General features: G+C 33.4%; 2 protein-coding genes across 2 annotated transcripts; both read left to right on the top strand.

The window, feature by feature from the left end:
• The first annotated feature begins 2,891 nt into the window (after positions 1-2,891).
• On the top strand, positions 2,892-11,140 carry LOC113781542 (protein CYCLOPS-like). Its single transcript, XM_027327499.1, has 11 exons — positions 2,892-2,968; positions 5,513-5,568; positions 6,231-6,327; positions 6,731-6,779; positions 6,864-6,916; positions 7,325-8,016; positions 8,313-8,356; positions 8,457-8,502; positions 9,666-9,714; positions 9,820-9,948; positions 10,712-11,140. Exons 1-11 carry the CDS (start codon positions 2,961-2,963, stop codon positions 10,833-10,835), a joined length of 1,347 nt encoding a protein of 448 aa, XP_027183300.1. The 5' UTR covers positions 2,892-2,960; the 3' UTR covers positions 10,836-11,140.
• Positions 11,141-18,118: 6,978 nt separating this feature from the next.
• LOC113780099 (myosin-6-like) lies at positions 18,119-21,370 on the top strand. Its single transcript, XM_027325916.1, has 8 exons — positions 18,119-18,576; positions 19,835-19,963; positions 20,159-20,302; positions 20,416-20,561; positions 20,641-20,797; positions 20,934-20,992; positions 21,091-21,250; positions 21,365-21,370. Exons 1-8 carry the CDS (start codon positions 18,574-18,576, stop codon positions 21,368-21,370), a joined length of 804 nt encoding a protein of 267 aa, XP_027181717.1. The 5' UTR covers positions 18,119-18,573.
• The last annotated feature ends 686 nt before the right edge of the window (positions 21,371-22,056 follow it).

Here is a 22,056-nt window from a genome sequence, read left to right as displayed (position 1 = left end):
CAAGTGATATCAGATATGTCTGACCGGATTTACGTCAATCAAGAATCCTATGGGTTTCTGTAGAAATTGCAGTCGGAAACTTAGTGGCCACTGATATTTATTTGTGTATGAACTTAAAAGAAAATTTTTTAGAAGCCATCAGAGGTACTGGATAGAACTGCAATTTTACATGAAAGCAGCAGCAGCCCCCTTCATATTTTTGCAGAAAGATGCTACTAATTGATTAAGTTTGACCTTTTCGTGTTGCTAGCTTGAATTCAAGGCTACTCAGCACCTTTTCTGCTAATTTCAGTTGCCTTTCATTGAATTTTATAGGGAAGTTCAGAGCTGCAAGAAAGCAAGTTCAATGAATTTTACGGACTTATTTTCTCAATCCTCATATTTCTTCACTGAGTCCCCCTTTTTTTCGATCCTAAGAAGATTATACAAAGTTCAGCAAGTGTGAATTAGAATACTTGAAACTGACCAATCATTGAAACTTTTTATTTCTTCTGAGAGTAGCAGCTACCCAGTCAACACGCCTGCTACAGTAATGTTAGAAGCTGGCATCATCCGAATACTAAAACCATTTCATCAAGAATTGTTGGTTTCTTTTACACAGACAAAGAAACAAATTATATTTTAAGTCAGATTAAGCTCCTTCTTTCAAATCTTGTGGTGAGTCCAATTCCAACTTGCATCATTGATGATGAAAGTATGTGTGGAAAGCAGGCATTTTTGGCTGTCATACTCATACTAGTGGAGCTTCTGCACTTTCAGTTGAGAATTGTTCTACTATTTTTGGCCAATATACTTGAAACTTAGCCGGCATCCCAATTCAGAAAGGCAGTCAGTATATGTGAGGTGCAAAATCCGCAAAAATTTAATTGCTTTTTGCCGGTTGAGGATAATATTTAATCTAGTAACATATATTATTCTTAGTTTTTTTTACTCTAAAACTAATTTTTCTCGAGTATTGTATACCAAAGTCAAAAGGAATTTGACAACAGTATTTGGATTTTTTACTAACACAGAGCCTGCTTTTTTTTTTTTTTTGGTGTGTGTATGTAAACAAGTGTATCTTGAAGGCTTAATGCAAGGCCTGTTGTGATTTTACTTGATGCCTACTTGGTGAATATGAATGGAGTCAATAACACATTGCTTATGTTAAAAGACTACAATGATTCCATTTATTATATATATATAGACACACACATATATATATATATATAGCACTATGCCATGTTCATTTTGTCCAACAATATGTTGTATGCTTCAATTGATATTTGACCTTTTGGATACAATATTGATATTTTGGACAACTTATTAAAATTTTGGCATTTGCAACTTAAATTTTCCTGTTCTTGTAGTATCTTCTAGTTTAGCATCACTTAGTATCCTATTATATGTATCATTATGTCTATCAGATCATAATTTTTTGTTATATACAAAGTTTGGTATTCTACTGGTATTTTCTAGGTAATATTCTGAAAACCATGAACTAGGATTTTAACATAAATTATTATCCTATATGCGTATGGGTATTTTTTTTTATCAAATTATTATTTTTCGCTATATCGATAAAAAGACGGGTGTTACTATAAGTGAAAAGAGATAACCTTAAAAAAAAAAAAAGAGATGTAGAAAAATTTAAAGAAAAATATAGTTTCATCATGGCTCCTTTCTTTTCTTTTTCTTTTCCACATTGATATATTCTTTGTGGGATGATGTTAACATCTACTGCATGATGTTTGTGGTGGATTAGGTGCATAGCACTGAGGAGCTATGGGCAAAAGGTCTTGATAGCACATATATATTATCATATTTGTATTCTTGCTTGTTTGTTCCTTCCTTTCTTTCTATCTTTCTAATTGGTGGAAAAGATGAACAGGCCATACCTTGAATACAAAAAACTCATACATCATTAGATCTTTTTCATGCTAAAATTTGGAAACTCATACATCATTAGATCTTCTTCCTGCTCTCTGTTTGAATTAGCTATTTTTTGGGGTATTTTTAAAATATTTTACTGTAGCAATGTAGTTGAAAAACTTTTTTACTGTAGATGAGGTTATTTTTGTATTTTTGGTGTTTTTTAAGGTTTTTTTTTTTTATTTTTTGGTGTTTTTGAATTTGTTTTTAATGTTTTTGAGGTTGCTTTTTTTTTTTTGTGTTTTTGGTATTTTTGAAATTATTTTTGATGTTTTTGAGATTATTTTTGTTTGTGTATTACTGTAACATTATAGTTGCAAAACTTATTTTTCAAAAAATGACCAATCCAAACTATTTTCCATTCTAGTTTTCTTAGTGATTTAGAGATAAAACAAAGTTGGGCGGTTCTCATGGACAAACCAACATTGTTGAGGTATAAGCGTTAAGCCACGCCACTATTTCACGCTAAATTGGATTAATCTCCCTGTATTTGTTGGCTAGTTTCACTTCACCCAAATTCCCAATCATATGACCAATTTAAGGCAACTATCTTCTTAAATTCCGTAGACAAGTTAGAAATGATGGTTTTAGCTAACTCATATTTCACTAGCACAATCAAGTGTCGCATGTTTTTTTTTTTTCTTTTTGGCATGAATCGATCGGTTCTTTTTTTTTTTTTTTTTTTAATTTATTACATCCATCACTACTACTAACAAGCATAGAAGGAAAGTAAAAGTCAGAACCAATGACGTAATTTTGATTTATTTGTTGCTAAGGGGGTAATTTACATAGTGCAAAAAGGCAAAATATTATGCTACGTAAGTAACATAATAAGTTTAATGATTTATTTGTCTATTACCTCCAAAAAGGGGTTAAGTGCAGATAAAAAAAATCTAAACTGGTAAAATCGAAACTGGACTATAAAATCGGGGTCGTTAGCTGCAAAAGCTTTTCCTGTCACTAATCTTGTACTGAAGGATGGTTGATTGCGTGATGTTACTGTCGATTGAAAACGCCATTCTAACGGCTTCCTTGTGTTTAAACGGAGCATGCAGAGGTAGAGCTGGTCAGATGCATCTGAAATCTAGTGATTTTCTTCTATTCAATAATGTTTAAGTTCATAATTTGCAGATTTTCTTGTTTTAATCCAATTTGATCCAAGCCCACATCAGCCACAAAGAAATAGTACGTGTACAGAAAATTTTTCTGAATGAATTATTGTTGAACAAATGTTTGAGTACTTGCTTTTGGATGTATATAACTTAACTTCGTGCCTAATAGACAATCTTGAAAAAAAAAAATGGACATGTAATAAGGAGAAATTTTAGTATTTGTTTCTCAGGCTAATAAGGGTTGAAATTGAAATATGGAGAAAAAAAAAGGTGGAGTTGAGATTTAACTTTTAGTGATTCATGCGAGTTTTTTTTTTTTAAGTGATTCGTGAGAGTTGATAAGGGAAAAAAACAACTATGGGAATCGGAAGTTTGAATTTTGGAAAGGAATAGCCCGCAAAATGGTCAACTTAGTGTGAATGGTGAACCTTAGATCAGATGCTCTGAGCAGGGTAGAATGGATATTTGAAAGTGAAGATTTTCGCCGAGTTTAACAAGCAGAAGTGAAGATTGTTACAGCATTAAGGTATCCCTATTACTTTTCACACAAGGAGAAGACAAATATGTGTAAATGGAATCTTGATCAGAATGATGCCTAGTCATTTTATGATTTTTTATCAGTTTACTGAGCCCATTATGTATTTGCCGATTTTCTCACATATATTAGTCTGTCAATTTAACTGAAGAAGAGGAGCCAATTGAAAGTGACATTAATATAATTTAATGGTGATGATCTATTCTTGTCAAGTCATAAGTATTAGTCTTGAAGCTTTTTAAGTCAATTATGTTAGAGTAGTTAGGCTTTTAGTTCTTAGCTTCTTGCATTCCTTAGGCTTGGTAACAGGCCTCACTGTGACCTATAAAGTAGACTGCAAATTGAGACTTGCAAATGATTTTGGTTCTTTCTTGTTAATTTATTTACATAATTGATTTCTCTTGCAATTGAGTTTGAATCATTCTCTCGGGATACCGTGTTCCAAAACTCAGTTTTAGTCAATTAGACAATTGAGCCTTGTGATTGTTGTTCACTGACATCATAATAAAGGTGTTTCTCTGATCACTGATTGAAGTGGTGGAGTTATACAAATTTTTGATAGAGAGTTACTTCCCTAGAAAGGATTTTCTGCTTTGCTTTTTCTTCCACTTCTTTCCCATAGAAGGAGATTTAAGTTACTGGTAGGTGAAAGAGGGAGATAGAGAAAGCTTGATAGATAGATGAGACCAGGCCTTAGTGATTAGGAGCTAAAGAATTTGGTTCATTCTCTGGATATATAAAGGAGTGAAGTAGGAAAATAGTCGATGGAGATGGAGGGAAGAGCATACTCAGAGTTATACAGAAACACAAGTGAAGAACTGTTTATTAAAACCATGATGGAGAGCTCACTAGGGATGCCAATTCCAACCATGGAGATGTTGGGCTTTAAGAATCTATCTCAGAACTTCAGAGCAGATAGCGAGGAACTCTTTAAGAGTTGGCTCACAAATGGAGAGGCAAGAATTACATAATCTTTTTTGCAAATTTTGCATATCATACGTGATAGAGTTCTGAAATATGTTAGGGTCTCAATTTTGATTTAGAGTTTTTGGGTATTTATATGAATGAAGATACAGATATATTGGTTTAATGTTGTTTGCTTCAATCTCGTGCTCAAGTATCCTTTATTCCCAGTACTTTTAGTGTCTGAACATTTTGGTCTCTCATCGTTTTATATGCGACTATGAGTAGAGTGTCTGCATATGCAAAAGGCATGGAGAAGCATCAAGTGTTTGGATGATGATTTCTAGTCTTAATCCAACTTTAGTACTACCATCATAACAGTTTGGTCAAGTTGGCTAGAGGTATGGTACTTCAATGGTATGTTTGACTTATAGTAGTTCTAAAGGAAAAAGAGGAAAGGTCTTGAGTCTCAAACTAAAATTGCCAACTTGTACTAGCTGTGCGATTCAGCTGTAACATGTTATCCAGGGAACTATAAGCGTCAGGCTTGTCTTTGTCAAGACATCATTGTGATGTTGCATTATTATCTTAGAATTGAAAATGAATACTAATACCTGGTATGTAGGGTTTGTTTGGGAAAGATAAGTACCATGATAAGCAACAGAAGCTATTTAATTTAAAACCATGAGACTACTTGACAAATTTTTTCAATCACAGTATGTTGATGTAGCTCTTTATTACGTTTGATCATTAAATAAATCTTATAACTGTAACCAGCAGATGAACATGTAGAGACTGAAATTTCAGCTTATGTTTGACAAGCATGTGTTTGAAATATACATTTATTCTTTGATTCCCTATTCTACTTACCAAGAAAAAGGCTGTAATTGATGACTCTGCTTCACTTAAGTCTCTTGAGAAAGATTCAGATGTTTACCCCTATGGCACCAAAATTTGTGTTTATCCTATTTGCTTCAAGGCGTTGCATGTTATTTTGAACTTTTGCAGGTTCTGTGAGTTTCTATCCTAATTGATATTCATTTTCTTGCAGAACAATGGCTGCAGTCCTGCTGGCATTGCACATCGTACTCGAAAGGCATCAAGGAGGTTAGTCTAACGAATTGTTAAAACTCATATAAGAAGATTGACACAAATACTTCTCTTATTATGGTGTTGTAGTGGAGTCTGATTCTGCTTTTCCAGTTCTAGCTGATTCGTATAAGTGAAGGATAGATAGTAGGATCCATTTAAATGAACATCTAAAACTGCATAACTTGTTTCATGAATCACAGCAATGACTTTTCGTGTTTGAAACGGGGAAAAGTTAGAAGATAAACAACTAGCTGTTTGTCTTTCTACTTTGGAAACATGTCATCACCTTGGAATTGGATATTCATGTTTTTAGTAAGAAGTGAGCATCTGTACAGTCATCTAAAGATCCATAGAATTAATCGATGTAGAATACTTTTTTACACCAATTATGTGACATTTAAAATGCTTGAACTTGAGCATTTGTTGGAACTTTTTGGCTTTTCTGGATAAATGGGGTTTATTGCTGGGACTGCTACTTGCATGTCTTATATCCTGCTTAGCAGAATACCAATGCAGTTGCTTTTTCATAAAATGATAGGAACATCGATTAAGTATCCTGAAAGTTGTACACTTGCTTTCATCTTCCCTTGTATAATTTTAATTACATGGATACAAAATGCTTATGCAATAATTTAGGATCTCTGCTGAAGCATCCAATTTGTCAAACCAACATGAAGGAGTGTTTCCAAAAAAAAGAAGCGATGAGATCTTGTTCCCACAGAATACTTTCAATGCAGGCGAAAATTTGAATGAACTCAACCAACATCCAGTCAGGTACTGTAGTCATGTGTACTGTTATATCTTTGATTCATCTGACAGCATCTTTAACTTCATTTTTTCCTTTGACATGCATATTACTTAAAAAAGTATGATCTCTTCCACTTTTCCTGCTTAAATTTTTAAATCCTGGAAAGAATTGAACTTTATTGCATTGCTGTCAGTTTCATTAGCATACATCTACTTTCAAATAAAAACTTTTTCATGCCCTCTTCATCAATCCAATATGAGATGGCATCCTTCTTGATTAACATTCACAATTCTTCACTGGCTAACGAGGTGTTTAATCATTTAACCTTCTGTTCCAAAATGATTATTCAGATATTTGCCTTCTTATTTTGTCAAATCTCCTCTGCTGGTACAGTAGTCCAGGGTCTGACTTCTGCATAAACTTTTTCAGGAATGCAGTTGAAAAAGAAGTGCAAGCGAGCGATTTGTTTCTGGCTAAGGTTTGAGTCTATGAATAAACTGCAGAAGCACAAAATCCAATTATAATTTCTGAAACAATCTTATGCGTTACACATCACATGCAGGCTTGGTTTCATAGTTGCCAACCTATGACGAGAAGTCGTTCCTCAGAATTGAGGTAACATGTTTATGCTTCATCATTAGTTTAAGTACATTCTGTTTAGTTTTCTGAGGGGATGAAGTACCACAGCCTAGTTGGAAAGCCGCACTATAACTGGTATCAATCCCCACTCTAACCAGATTCATAGTTAATAATTTCCAAGCAAACAGGAGAACTAGATGGCTGTTGCTTCTGGTGCTTTACTGTAACTTGCCACGTCTTAACTCATTACAGGACATTGGGAGTCAATAAGTTTAATGTTGTGTTCCTGCAAGTTATTAAACAAGCATGCATGGATGACTTGTATTATTTCTGCAGAGATTGTTGTTTTCTAGAGTTATGAACTAATAATGTTCAAGATAGTGTACCTAGAATTATATTTTAGATCATATTGAGTAAAACTTGTCGTTTTCTCTTTTGGAGTAGGAAGAGGTATGCTGCCCTGCAAACTTCACAGACATCAGTTGCTATGGAGACCATGTCTAATATATCAGAGAATGGCATTAACAACTTCAAACAATACTATACAAATCCAAATGGATTCAACAACGTGTCAATGGGTGAGATGCCGAATCAAGTGAATACATTTATGTCTCCATCCAACTCATCTTCCTCTAATTTCAACACTCCACAAGGGGGGAATGTAGACAACATTTCTTCTGTTGTGACCATGCTCAAGGGTACACTGGAGCGTAAGAAACTTGGTAACTCGGTTGAGAAAGAAGCTGTTGATGACAGTTCTTTTGGATGTTATGGTTCTGAAGAAGTCTTAGGTAACACAGTCCTGAATCAAGAAAGAAATCAGGCACATGAGATGCAAGGAACTTTCCATGACTTATCTGTAGTTCAAATTACAGAGGCTGCAATTATGCAAACAGTTGAAGGGTCTTTTGGTTTTGGCCTCGAAGGCATGATTCCTCACACAAATGTTATTCAGATGAGTACAGTATCTCGAGAACCTTCCCAAAGTGAATCCTCTGCTGCTGCACCTGTAGTTTCAACCGGTTTTGAAGTATGTGATGGACCTAGTACCTCAGGTCAAGCTCCTACTGTCTGTGAGAGCTCTAGGAAGCATGTGGATTATGCAAGGAGTTCAGAATATGGTTCTAGAATTAAAGGTATGACAGAACTATTTCCAACTAAAGTCACAGTTTAATTGGCATGATTCAGTTAAGCGACTAAATGTGAAGCTCTTGAATGGTTTATCATTTGTCAGCTATGTAAAAGTGACTCTGCATTTCTTGTTATGATGAGCTTATGCAAAGATTTTCGTCAGATGCTGTTCTTATAGTTTTGTTATTGAGTGTTCCATTTCACTAAGATTAGATTTCAATTTCATCATGACAAAACTCATAATTTCCCTAAAGCTAAGAAAAAAAATGATTAATGTATTCATTGTGCTCTTGGTTGACAGATGTCAGAGAGCGTATGTACAATAACTTGAAAGATGATAAAAAGGTATTTTAAAACTATGTAATTCAGTGAACTTTCAAAAGTAAACTAGGTAAGGTACAACTTTCTAATCAAATACTGTAATTTGTGTGTGCATTATTACCAGAAAGAAGGCTTAGTTCGATATGGATCTGTAACATCAGCTGGTTCAGGTAATTGAGCTTATCTTGTACTTATGAAGCATCCTTGGCATTTAGGTGCCTTGTTAAGTTGTCTATGATCACTTAGGAAAAGAGAAAGGGATTTTATCATATGCATGTTGCTGAGGTGAGGGTTATAATGGCCATTGGAAGGTAGTGGTTAGTTGGTTTTTTCAGCAGAACACAATAGAACCTTATTCATATTTTCTACAAATAAGCATCAATCTAAATTCTAGCTCATTTAATTGGCAATAGATTAAAGTGCATGAATCAGTGATAAAGGGCATTAAAGCATAATTCTTTAGAGCCAGTTTTTGAATGTGCTTTGGTTCACTGCATAGATGCTCTCATGTACCCAATTCAGGTCCATACTAGTGAATTTAAGAGGCATATGGTAGGGTAGAGGGACTCTTGCCAACACATCCTATAGTGGGATATTATGTCAAAAGGCAGAGACCGTATGGTGGCAATGGTGTTTCAGTGATTGAATTCTTGCAAGACCCTCCTAATTTTTGACAGCCATATGATTAAGAAAGCTGGGTGCTTATAATAGGATTATACCATTGTTCTTTTAAGTAGAAGAGAAGTCTTGCTGTGCTGGATATGCCAAAGCTTGAAATGAAACAGAAACAAGTGCATTTCATGTTTTCTTTTCCCTGCTCGTCCTCCATTGATCAGTCTTTCTGTGATCTTGGTTTTCTATTTGGAGGTTAAGGATTATTGGTGGAAATTTTGTTGCAGTTTGCTGTTGTGAGAAAGGTGTGCCTAGATGTTCTACTGATGTTCCTCAACTTCGTCCTTCCTTGTATAAACGCCTTTCAGAATAATGATGTAATAATGAAGTGATCTTGCAAATTAAGCTAAGGAAGTGATATGAACTTGGGGAATATTCAGTTCAACTAGTAGGATGAAATATGCTTCCTGTTGTTAATTGACTGTTTTCATCTTTGCTTTTCCTTTTTTTTTTTTTGTGGTTTTTGACTTCTATGGGTGGGCCCGACTTTGATTGGCCAAAAAGGATCTTCATTCAAACTCCATCATTTGATGTTGCTACAAGTTCTAATTTCTGTACAAACACTAGCTCTTTTATAAATGAAAAATGATTGAATGTCTAATTGTGTGCTGTAAAAAGTGTGCAATGATTTCAGCACTTCTGATCAGAATGTGTTTTACAGTGGAACAAGGAGATCCCACTAAGAAGCGCAGGGTGGAGAGGTCTCGAAAGTATGTATCTGCCTTTGATGTTCTCCAGCATGTTCTTATCTGCTGTCAAGGCAGTTTAATAGATAGATAAACTTCTTTCTAAGAAATCTCCTATGCGTGATGTAGAATGGCAGAAGCGAAGGAAAGAAATTTGACACCTGCAGTTCCTTCTGATATGCAATCCATTTTGAAGAGATGTGAAAACCTTGAGAAGGAAGTGCGCTCACTGAAACTCAACTTGTCTTTCATGAACAGGTAATTGTTATCTCCTTGTCCTTGATATGTTAAACTAGACTTGCCGGATTGCAGGTTGTTTACTGATTATAAAGAAACTTTCCACTATTCTTGATTATATCACCCTACGTGCTTACCCTTTTATTATTATTATTATTATTATTATCATCCCTTTTTTTGGGGACATAGGGATATGGAAGTAGATTAAACCCCAGCCTCAACTTTGCTAGAGGCAGAATCTTCTTGTCTGCCTTTGAAAACTCACAATTTGTGCACATCATTTATCTAAAGTCACATATAATATCAAGAAGAATGAGGATTATTGGTTGCAAAAGATAAAGCACAGCATGAGCAAAATATTGTTCGACTGGAAGTCTTCTCTTTACCTTTTTGGTGTATGTTTGCTAGAGCAAACAGGTGTTCTCATAACAGTTCTGCATCTAACAGTCCACTGATCCCTAATAGGCCTCAGCTAAATATATCTTCTGTCAGGAAGGCTGCTCTCGTGCGTAGTACCACTTTGGACTATCTGGTGTCTGATGTATTTCAAGCAGTCTATCGCACAAACCACAAGTTTGCTGCAGCTCTAGGAATATAGGATTGGTTTAGAACAGCATGTACAGCAGTCTATCAGTTCTAAATACAATCTGCTCAAACTTGTGCTTCGTTGTGTTGTTTCCATTTCATTTGCTCTTGTGGTCCTGATATCAGATCAACTTATCTTTTTGAGATAGTCCAGAAACCAAATTCTTAAGATTTAACAAAGTAATCTGGTAATTTTCAGGAAGGACTCTGAGCAAACCAAGCAGATAGAAGAGCTTCAGAAGCAGAATGAGGATTTGGCAAAAGAAAAAGAGCGGCTTCTTGAAGAAATTGAGCGTATCATTTCTGAAACAGCCAAGATGTAACACTTTCTTTAGTCTCGTGCCCCCCAATCAACCTTAAACATTGTTGAAGATTTATCTTCATCTTGAACCCTTTTTGGGCAAGTGCACCTTATCAATATTTACTAGGAAAAGCATTCTCCAGATTTGTTATACTCAGGCCTTGTGTCATGGAACATGCCATCATAACTAGCTAGTCCCAAATGGCAGTTTTTTTGTAAGTTCACTTAGCTCAGCGTACATAGAAATTTTGGATAGTTTCTATATCAAAGAGCTAAGATGCATTGTAAACTGTTACCTGCTCAAGGGACACTTATGAGCCTGTTCTCTAGAATGCAATTTGTCTTCCTTTCAAGTCAGAAGATTGAAAAGACAAAACGAGTTGAAACTTGTAGATTTTTCTTGTTCGTAGTTGAATTGTTCTAGTAGGGCAAAAGAAAGATAGACAGAAAAGATAAATCTTTTGTGGTATTATAATTCTTGGTACTACTTGATTACTCTAATACTTTCTCCTCTTTGAAACATGGTCAAAATATTGTAGGACTGATAATTAAAACTTTAGGAGCAAATAACGTCATATTGTTTTAAAGTTGCCATATAACTGAGATTTCATGTCATTATTTGTTATTCTAGTTTTACCTTCAAATAAGTAAGAAATTTGTACATACAACCACCGCAAACAAACTAATAATACTTATTCAATTTTAACAACATTCTATAACTTCTTTTGTTTTAACTTCCAATAGCTTCCACTTTTTTTTTTTTGTGCAAACAAATTTCTAATAACTTCTACCTTTGATGTTACAAAAAAAAAATAAAATCTTACCCTTTTATTGTGGAAAAAAAAAAGTTGCACATCCACAAGGTATACATCTCCCAGTAGTTTACTTGATTAGATTGAATTGTATAACTATCTAATTCTTAAAAAAAATGAAAAAAAATGAAAAATTCATTCACCACTTAAACTTAATGGATTCAGATTTTAATATGTTTAGATGTGTTTGATAATTAAAAATTTGACATATGAATTAATTAAATGACACTGAATTTTCTAGGTAAAATTTGTTTCCAAAAGTAAGTGATAATCTATTCACTTAGTACATTTTGATAATTCAACTTAATAATTCAATAATTTAATGGATTCATATTTCAGATTTCAAACTTCAGTTTTCAAACTTCAATTGTATTAAACGCACCAACAACATTGAAAAAGAATAAGATACTGCTTACATAAACAAAATTTCTATGTGTAGCTTGAAAATTGCGATAAAAAAAAAATACATTTCAACACTTTCCAAGAAAAGAAAAATGTTTCTACCCAAAAAAAAGGGTCTAAACTGCAGAGGAGTAGATGGTAATTTCACAAAGAAACTCCCAGCTACCTTTCTCAGTTCCCGCCCTTAAAATTCATTTTCCTTTTAAAATCTCTGCTGCAAAATCCATTCGTTTCTCAGTTGCAAATTTTACTATTCCGGAAGGTTCTGTTTTCTTCTCCGTTTTCCGTACAGATTTAAACTGAATCCAGATTCGAACAATCGAACTTCGAAATTTCTGCTGCAGCTCTATCTTTGAAGGTACGTTGATTCTCCATTTTCGAATTTCGGTAGCGTAATCGTTGTTTCTGCATGTATGAGCAGACAGGGCTAATTTGCTTCGATTGTGTTTCGGAAAAAAGAAGTGAAGCTCAGGAATTTGCCCCCCACCCCCCCCCCCCCCGGGGTCTGAAAAAAAATCGCACCTACCTTTATTTTTTCTGTTTCGGGCAAAAATTCATCCTAGGAAACAAGCCTTTACATTGTAAAGTTCTTCTAAAATTCTTGACAACAGTCCGTGGAGAAACATATTGGTGCAAACACGGTTTAGAATAGATCCCCATTTCCGAAAATAGATTCTTCTATGCAGTGTCTCATTAACTAGATTCGTACAATGCGGGAATCTGGGCTTCGATGACGGGCAGTCCGCTTCCATGTCCTTGCACAAGTTAAGCCCAAGCAGTGCAAATCTGACCTGTTTTCTGCAATGACCAACTTTAAGAGGCAAGAAAAGGCCCATTTGGTTCAGTCCAATATCACTGGTGTGGCGTCTAAGAATCCTTCGTTGTTTGCATGGACTTTTCGCACCTGAAATATTCACGGAATGGAAGAAGTTGGAAGCCGCAAGTAAACAAAATTGACCCCCCAAAAAAAAAATTGTATCGAAAATGGAGGACCCAAGTTTTACCCCACCTTCTGTTTTACAAGTGGGCATAGAAATGACTGACTGCAAAAGTGATTTACCGGAACTCTTTTGGGTCCACACGTCAACTGATTTATTAGTAACTTTTTTAAAAAAAACTTTTTCACCCATTCTGCTTCCAAGACAACAATCGATCCCCGCCTGTTGTGGCGGTGACGTAGAAACAGCTATCTTTGAAGATGAGCGGCCGCAATTGGACCGAAAGGATGACCTGCGATCTACATCGTTGATCAGATTCTTCATTAACCTATTATTACAATAATAAAATAATAGTCTTAGTCACACTTGGTGAACGTCCTCAAATCCGTCGAAAGATAGTTGCCTTTCCTCGGAGCCCAATGTCGTGCAGCTAAGTAGTTCTCCTTTTAATATGAAAGTTTTCTTCGCAGCAAATTATTCCTCATCCACGCGCACATGAACGCGTCGGGTCGGGTAGGAGATTGTTTAGAATTTTATTCGAAATAAATAATTACTACAACATTATTTATTTTAGAAGATAAAAATTATTGTATTAAAATATGTACTGTATTTGCGATGCGACACACGGCACGTTTATCGATACATCTCCGGGCAACTGGGAATTCCAGTGACAGTGAGGAGCGAGGAGCGAGGAGCACGGTAAAATTTTTCCCAGGTTATCATTGGTGTTTGTCTCCAAGTAATGTATATTTGACGATCGCTGACTGGGATTAATTTTGTGGATTTATCTGCCCTAAATATTCTGCGCTGTTTATGTTGCTTTCATGTTGCAACTGTGATGTGTCTAGGATAATTACAGCGGCAGTTAAAAGTCACATTCATAGATCTTGATTAAGTTTCTGTCCATTAATGATTTTCCATGGATGCCCTTCAGTGGCAACAAATCAACAAAACTACCACCTGCGCCTCTCACCTTTCGTTTTCAGCGGTCAATTTTTTTTTATTATTATTTTTTTCGACACAGGGTGTCCCGGTCAATCCTTACGGGACCCGAGTAATCCCCTGCGATCCGGGCCTGGCACTCCAATCCGACCCAAACACGATAAGTGTGCGGAGGAATCCAGCAGAGTAGAGACTCGATCTTGGGACCAAGTGATCACCAGTGAGAGGTGCTACCGCTGGATCATTCACGCGGGGCTTCAGCGGTCAATTTGTCACCTGGAATATGTCATCTTGGAAATCCACCAAACAGATAGAACTCGGGATGGGGAATGACTACAAGTCAATTGGATGCAGTTTATTGCTTGGAAAAGGCATCAAAAGATAATCTAAATTAGATCAAATCATTCAATTATCATCCGGGTATTCTCCGCTGTGTTATAACCTCGTTTCCTTTCTTTATACGCTACTGTTCCTTTTTCTTTCTTTTTCCTCCCCCCAACAAATCTTTCTAAGCATTTCAGAATTTGTGCAGCATCTAAATTGGTTTGGCCAGGAAGTAGTAGTTACAAGAAGGTGAACGTGGTTAAAAAAGAGGACATGGTTTGAGAGGTATTAAAGGAAATAATAATATAGATATTTGGATTAAAAAGTTACATTTTAATATAGATATATTAATAAGGAGTATTACTACGTACTTGCCTGATTTTACCTTTGCACACAAGGATTTACTACATTCGTCCACCCCTTCTTTTTTTTTCTATCAATTTTCTATTGAAGGATTGCATTCGAGTACAATGTGTCACCAATTTCATGCTTCTTTTTTAAGTATTGGATTGTCAAAGTAAACTATCATTACCTAGCATATAGTTGGTCATTCTATACGTAGAATTAGGAGATATTAGGAAATATAACTACGTGAAAAGTAGTACCTAGAAAGATTGGATAGACAGCAAATGTATGCCAAGCTTGAAGAATCCCATGCTCTTAAAAGGTATACTTATAGTCAATAGCATGTGAGAGACGAAGCTGCTGATTCTTGATACTCCCTCCGTTTCATATTTTTAGTCATGTTTGGAGATATGTGCTTTTTATGTACAGTATATTTCACTAAATTTTTTTTTCCCTTTTGTAACACTTTTGTCTTTAATTATGTGCTGGTCAAACTAAAGAGTAGAAATCAATCTCATCGTATTTGTTTTTATGCATCATTAATGAAAAATATAAGGGGAATTTCAGAGTACAAAATAATTATAAATGTTAAATATGACGAATATTTTAAGATAATTTTTTTAAAAATATGACACTTTTAATAGCACCAAACTGAAAATGTAACAATTTAATCATCTTTCCTTCAAAAAATGGGAGTGGCGCAACTTTTTAACCGCAACTTTCTACTCTAATTGGGACGTCTACTGTCGGCCATCATTATTCGCTTCACAAGTGGAGCAAATGTACAGGTAAGTAAGGACGTGGTAACTAATAATTTTTTTTCAATTTAGAGAGAGTTGATAACCTTTGCTTAGTTTGGAAGTTTACAAGAGAAAACTCATACTCCATATGGAAGAGAAGGCCACAAAAATTTCATTTTCTTTTTCCTTTTTGGGAGTTTTGGGATCAAAAAAAGAAAAGAAAGGATAACTGGTATGTAAGTTTTACAAGTTAAATCACATAACTTGAGTACTTAACAACTAAAAACGACATTAAAGAATTCTTTTACTTGATAGACCTTTTTTTTTGGGACTTTTTTCTCCTTCTATTTTTGTATAAATCTCTTATTTTCTTCTCACTTAAAAATTCCCACATGTTGTGTGATTGTAAAGGGAAAGAAAATTTATATGGCTGACGAGAGATCAAAAAATTGAATTTTCTCTATTGGATTCCTGGGACAATAAAAAATGCAAAACAAAAAAGAATGCCTAACTACTAAAGCGATATTAAGGAATTCTTTTACTTAACCAAAAGACAAGGGGTCCATTTGAATTAGCTGTTTTTGGTGTTGTTTTTAAAAAACAACACTGTAGCATTTCGTTTTTGAAATACAAGTCCGTTTGGATTAGTTGTTTTTGGGGTTATTTTTCAAAAACTATATGAAAAACTTTTACTGTAGATGTTTTTTGGATTATTTTTAGAGGTATTTTTAAAACATATTTTTGAGTATTTTTATAATTTATAATTTTTATTGTTTAAATATTTATATGCATTTATGCATTTATAATACATTTATAAATATTTATAAATAAATATATTTATATATTTATATAAAAATATATAAATGTATTATATTATATATAATACATAATATATATATATTTATAAATGTACAAATGTATAATTAATATAAATGTAAAATGTATAAATATTAATAAATAATTTTTATATTGTTATATAAATATATATTTATGCATTTATAATACATTTATAAATATTTATAAACAAATATATTTATATATTCATATAAAAATATATAAATGTATTATAAATGTATTATTTTATATATAATACATAATATAAATATATTTAGAAATGTATAAGTGTATATTATTATAAATGTATAAATTATAAATGAATATTATATAAATGTATAAATTAATATATTATAAATATATATTAATATTATGTATAAATGTATTAATATAATTAATATAAATGTATAAATGTATAAATGTATTATATTATATATAATACATAATATAAATGTATATTATAAATATACATAAATATATATATTATGTATAAATGTACATTTATATAAATGTATAATATATATAATATATATTATATATCATGTTATATATAATTTATATAAATATATTATAAATATATAAAATATATTATAAATAAAATAAAATATTTATAATATGAATAAATAAATAAATAAATATTTAATATATATAATATACATTAATATTAATTATAAATATTATAATATTATAAATATGGTGTTTATATAATATTTCAATTTGTAATATTTATTGTATATTTCATTATATAAATATTTATATAATATATAATATATAAATATATAATATAAAATTTTCAATTTGTATAATATACATAATATTGTATAGATATAATACAATATACATAATATAATATATTATGCATAATATACATTTATACATTATTACATATTATGTATATTATATATTATATATTATAACATTATTATACATTATTATACACAATAATGTACATAATAATGAAAGTACATTAATAATGTATATATTATAATATAATGTACATAATATATTATGTATAAATATTTATACATTTATGTATACAATATTACATATTATGTATATTATATTATGTATAATATACAATATTATGTATAATATTAATGTATATTTCAATTTATATAATATATAATATATAAATATAAAATTTTCAATTTGTATATTTCAATTTATATTAATATAATATATATATAATATACATAATTGAAATATACATATTAAATATATATTTGAAGTTATTTTTGATATAATATTTGGATATGGGTGTTTTTGAAATTTTTTTTGAAATCCAAATTTGCTGTAACATTTGAAATGTGACAAACAGTTTTTAAAAAACAGAAGCAAAAATAAGGAATCCAAACGGACCCATGTTTTTTTGCATTCGAAGTAAAGTTCAATTCTATTTATTTATTCTTTTGGAACTTTTTATCCTTCCATTTCTCCCAAAAACTCTGTCTCCGTTTGAATTAATTGTTTTTTGGGGTGTTTTTAAAATTTTTTACTGTAGCAGAGTTTTTATTATTTTCTTCTCGCATAAAACTCCCACCACCACATTGTGTTATTTTATATTATATTGTGAATGACCGTGAAATGTAAAGAATAAAAGATCCTTGAAAAGTATTACTGCTACTTAATGACGTTTCCGCTCTGGCAATTCAAATGGTGGGGACAGCCTGAGCCGACAACGTTGTCCGCGTAATTGAGCTGTCTGAAGGATTGCCCCTCTGCGTAATAACGGGTATATAGCAGGGGCAATGTGGGGATTTAAAATCCACACAAGTACGCGCTTTATTAATTGTTTATAATTTCCCATATTCTAAACTTAGCAATTAATTACTAGTAGCTAGATACCCTCAAAGGGGAAAAAAAAAAAAGAGCTAGATTTTCGTCATATGAAAACTCGGACCAAATCCCAAACAACGTGGACAAGACCATCTATTAGACCAAAGAAAAGAAAAGAAAAGAAAAAAGAAAACCAAAAATCAAAAGGTTTGCCTGTTCTCTCTTCTGCGCGCTGGACAAGGAAAAGACTCATCAAAGATTCAAGGGGGGTTTTAACTTTTAATCTCTCTCTCTCTCTCTCTCTCTCATTCCCATGTTAAATTAGAGGAAACCACTTCAATTTTCCTACCTTTTGAAGCAGAATCGTACTTGTTCTTGGTTGGAATCAAGAAAAACATAAGAATAGCGAAGCTCATTTTTGCTTCCAGATCTAATATTGCAGCACAAACGCACACGCATATGTACATGTATACTTTTTTTTCTTTTTCTTTTTGCATTTGTCCATTGTCGTTGGAAGAGTGGTAGATAGTGTGTGAGAATCAGTAGGTAGTAGGACTATCGACATTAGGATGCTTGGTGGAGGTCTCAAGTGTTGATCGCGGCGTTACTGAAGTTTCTGATCTCTCTCTGATTGAAGCTGTTCAGAAATGGTAGTGGTTCCTACTCCTCCTTGTGATTTTTTGTATTAATTCAAGCGTGGCTTTCTGATCTTAATCCCTGAGTAGTTTGTTGTTCAGTTGTTTATCTAACTCTGCGTTTATTGAATCCCCGTTTACTTCCTCTCAAGAAACTTTCCTTCAATTTTAATTTCCTATTCATTTTGTTGTGGTTTTGCACGGCTGCACCTTAATTCGAGTTCATGTGCTCTTAGTCTGTTTTTTTTTATATTCTGATTTGAACATCCTGTTTGCTGGATTTGATTGAACAATCAATTCAGATCTTTGGGATTTTGTAATTCAGGCCAATTGGTTCGGGCCTAATTGCAAATTGTCGATTTAGACTATTCTTTTGTCATCCTGGTTTACTTCATAAAATGCTTGCTTTACAAGTTGAGGTAGAGGTTTAATCACAAAAGAGATGCCAAACAGCCTGCATTGTAAGATTGACATGCCAAAATAAATTTGCGTTTTTTAGTTATTAATCTAATATTCTTTTTATATGCTTTCTTAAATAGTTTGATTGTGAAAATGCATTATAGTTTTCTTTTGTTCCTTTCTTATCCTTCGACTGCGGATATATTATATGACTAAAGTTTTAGTTATGGAACCTAAGAGATGGCTGATTCTTACCAGAAATATGTTTTGGGTTTTTTTCCAAAGTAGTGAGTTAGGCAAAGGAAAACAATGTAACTAAGATGTTTATTCATAAATGTTCCACATGTTTCTTAGTTCTTCCTGTTCATCCTTTTCCTGATTCTCCAAAATGAACCTTGTATTGAACTGCTGAAGTGACTGATTTCACATAAACATCTCAATGATATATGTTGTTTTTCCATTCAACATATGCAAAAGATTTCTGTTTTCCTCATCATATAGATGCTTATTTGCCATAGTCTGATCATCCCAAATCTTGTGTGCATTTGGTTGTTGATTTTATCAAATGGCTTGTTAAGGTGGATTCAGTAAATTGGTTACTTGGAAGAAACTGTTTACTGCTGTAAGTATGGATATATTTCCAATCATTGGTTAACAATGATCTGTAACATTATGTTAGCAGATTGCTGCAGTTCTGATGCTCGGAGTTGATACATAGTGCTTTTGTTATATGGATAGTCAGAACTAAGTTACTAGTTTGTACTATTCCCTCATTCCTGTTGATGGATCTCTGGGCACAGCATCTTCTTATTAGTAAAAATTCATTGTTCATTATTCTTGATGATTACTACCTAAAAAAATGTTGGCTTTGCAGGCTGCTTTAATCAGCTTAGGGATAGGTTCTCTTGTTTGGGTAGAAGATCCCGATGTAGCCTGGATAGATGGGGAAGTTGTGGAGGTCAATGGTCAAGAAGTTAAAGTTCTTACTACGTCAGGGAAGACGGTGAGTTTTTTCTCATGATTCTTCTCATTGCGTAGTTTTGATCACCTGACAAGGTACATAATGGCTATATGTCAAGTGATGGTCGCCAGAATTTTGTGGAGGATCATTAGTCATCTTAATCATAGACCTCTATTAAATGTTTGCTTGGTTATAAGGAAACTACTTGGACTAAGGTTGCACTCTATTTCATCCCAGGTTGTTGTCAAGTCTACCAATGTTTACCCTAAAGATGCGGAGGCCCCGCCATGTGGAGTGGATGATATGACAAGATTGGCTTATTTACACGAACCAGGAGTTCTATACAATCTAAGGAGTAGATATGATATCAATGAAATATATGTAAGCAGTGCATTGTTCTTTCGTCGCTCAGAAAATCTAGTACTTTTCTTTTTCTTTAGGAAAGTTTTCCTAGAAAATTTAAATTGTGGAAGCTGATCTGCTGAATTCTTCAGACTTACACAGGAAATATATTAATAGCCGTGAACCCTTTTACAAGGTTACCTCATCTGTATGATAACCATATGATGCAACAGTATAAAGGTGCTGCATTTGGGGAGCTCAGCCCTCACCCTTTTGCTGTTGCAGATGCTGCATACAGGTTGGACTTGGTTAAATTGAACACTTCATGTCCCTCTTTCTTTTGTCATGTATATGAACATCTTTGTTGGTGGCTGCAGACTAATGATGAATGATGGAATAAATCAGTCAATTTTAGTTAGTGGTGAGAGTGGGGCAGGTAAAACAGAAAGTACTAAGCAGCTGATGAGGTATCTTGCATACATGGGAGGTCGAGCGGCAGCTGAGGGCAGGACGGTTGAGCAGCAAGTTCTGGAGGTACAAATTGAAAACCATTAAATTTGATATTCTGAAAATTAGCATCTGAGTTTTCAATGTTCACTAAAACAGTGGATAGTCTAACAAAAGAATTTATGCTTATGCTGTTTTTGCTCTTATTGTCTTTTTTCCCCAGTCTAATCCTGTTCTGGAAGCATTTGGTAATGCAAAGACTGTGAGAAACAATAATTCGAGGTTGGAGGTTTATATGATCATAAACTTGATAAAGTTAGGACACTTATCACTTCTATTCTGACAATCTCAACATTCTTAATATGTGCTACGAGTTGCAGTCGTTTCGGTAAGTTCGTGGAGATTCAGTTTGATGACAAGGGAAGGATCTCAGGGGCTGCTGTTAGAACTTATTTGCTGGAAAGATCCCGTGTTTGTCAAGTGTCTGATCCTGAGCGAAATTACCATTGTTTCTACATGCTCTGTGCTGCACCACAAGAGGTACTCGTTATTCACCACTTTCACCTAGATTTGCTTCTTAAGATGAATGTGAATTAAGCATTTGGAGCATTTTCCTTTCTACTTGTCCTTTTACTCTCTGGCATTTAACTGTAGGTATGATTATATAATTTGGAAACATTATCAACTTATTACGGGTGAGGATTAAATAGTTTTCTTTCCGTGGATTTAATTTTAACCCCTGAAGAAGACCTTTGAATTTTAAGCTTATCTTTTGATAGTATCTTATGGCTATTGCTGGATGCTGCTCTGGAGCTTCTTGTTTTATATTTCTGTGGGAGTTTAATAATTCATTGGTTATTTTACTATTTGCAAACTAAATCTGGCTGGTTGGCAGTATGGTACTTTATAGATCTCAGCATAGAGTTACTTTTATTGAAAAAGTTAAATGATGGATATGGAATCGCAAGATACTTTTATCAGGAACTGAATTTTTAGCATCTGAATATGCAATCAGCAAACTCCAATTTGTGGAAAATGGTTCCTTTTTTAATCGTATAGATTTATGAGAGAAATTGGTGACTTCAGCAAACTCTTTAATTTCTAGCTTGTTGCATAGGGTAAGCACTTATCCTGTAAACAGTAACATGGCAAAAGTATTTACAACAATCCAAATGTTGGCATTTAAATTAAACTTGTTTTTGGATAGAGACTAGAAAAATACTATTATTGTAAAAATCTTGTAAAGGGCATTGCAAATTTGGGGATTTGTGTTTGGGAGAAGGTCATAGGCTCAGTAAGCAGTTGAAATTATAACTTAATTCAAGAGACAATAAGATGCGGTTGAG

This window comes from Coffea eugenioides, chromosome 8, assembly GCF_003713205.1.
Source record: "Coffea eugenioides isolate CCC68of chromosome 8, Ceug_1.0, whole genome shotgun sequence".
NCBI classification, from domain to species: Eukaryota; Viridiplantae; Streptophyta; class Magnoliopsida; order Gentianales; family Rubiaceae; genus Coffea; species Coffea eugenioides.
Note: the sequence above shows the minus strand (reverse complement) of the source record. Positions and strands in the feature narration are given on the sequence as shown.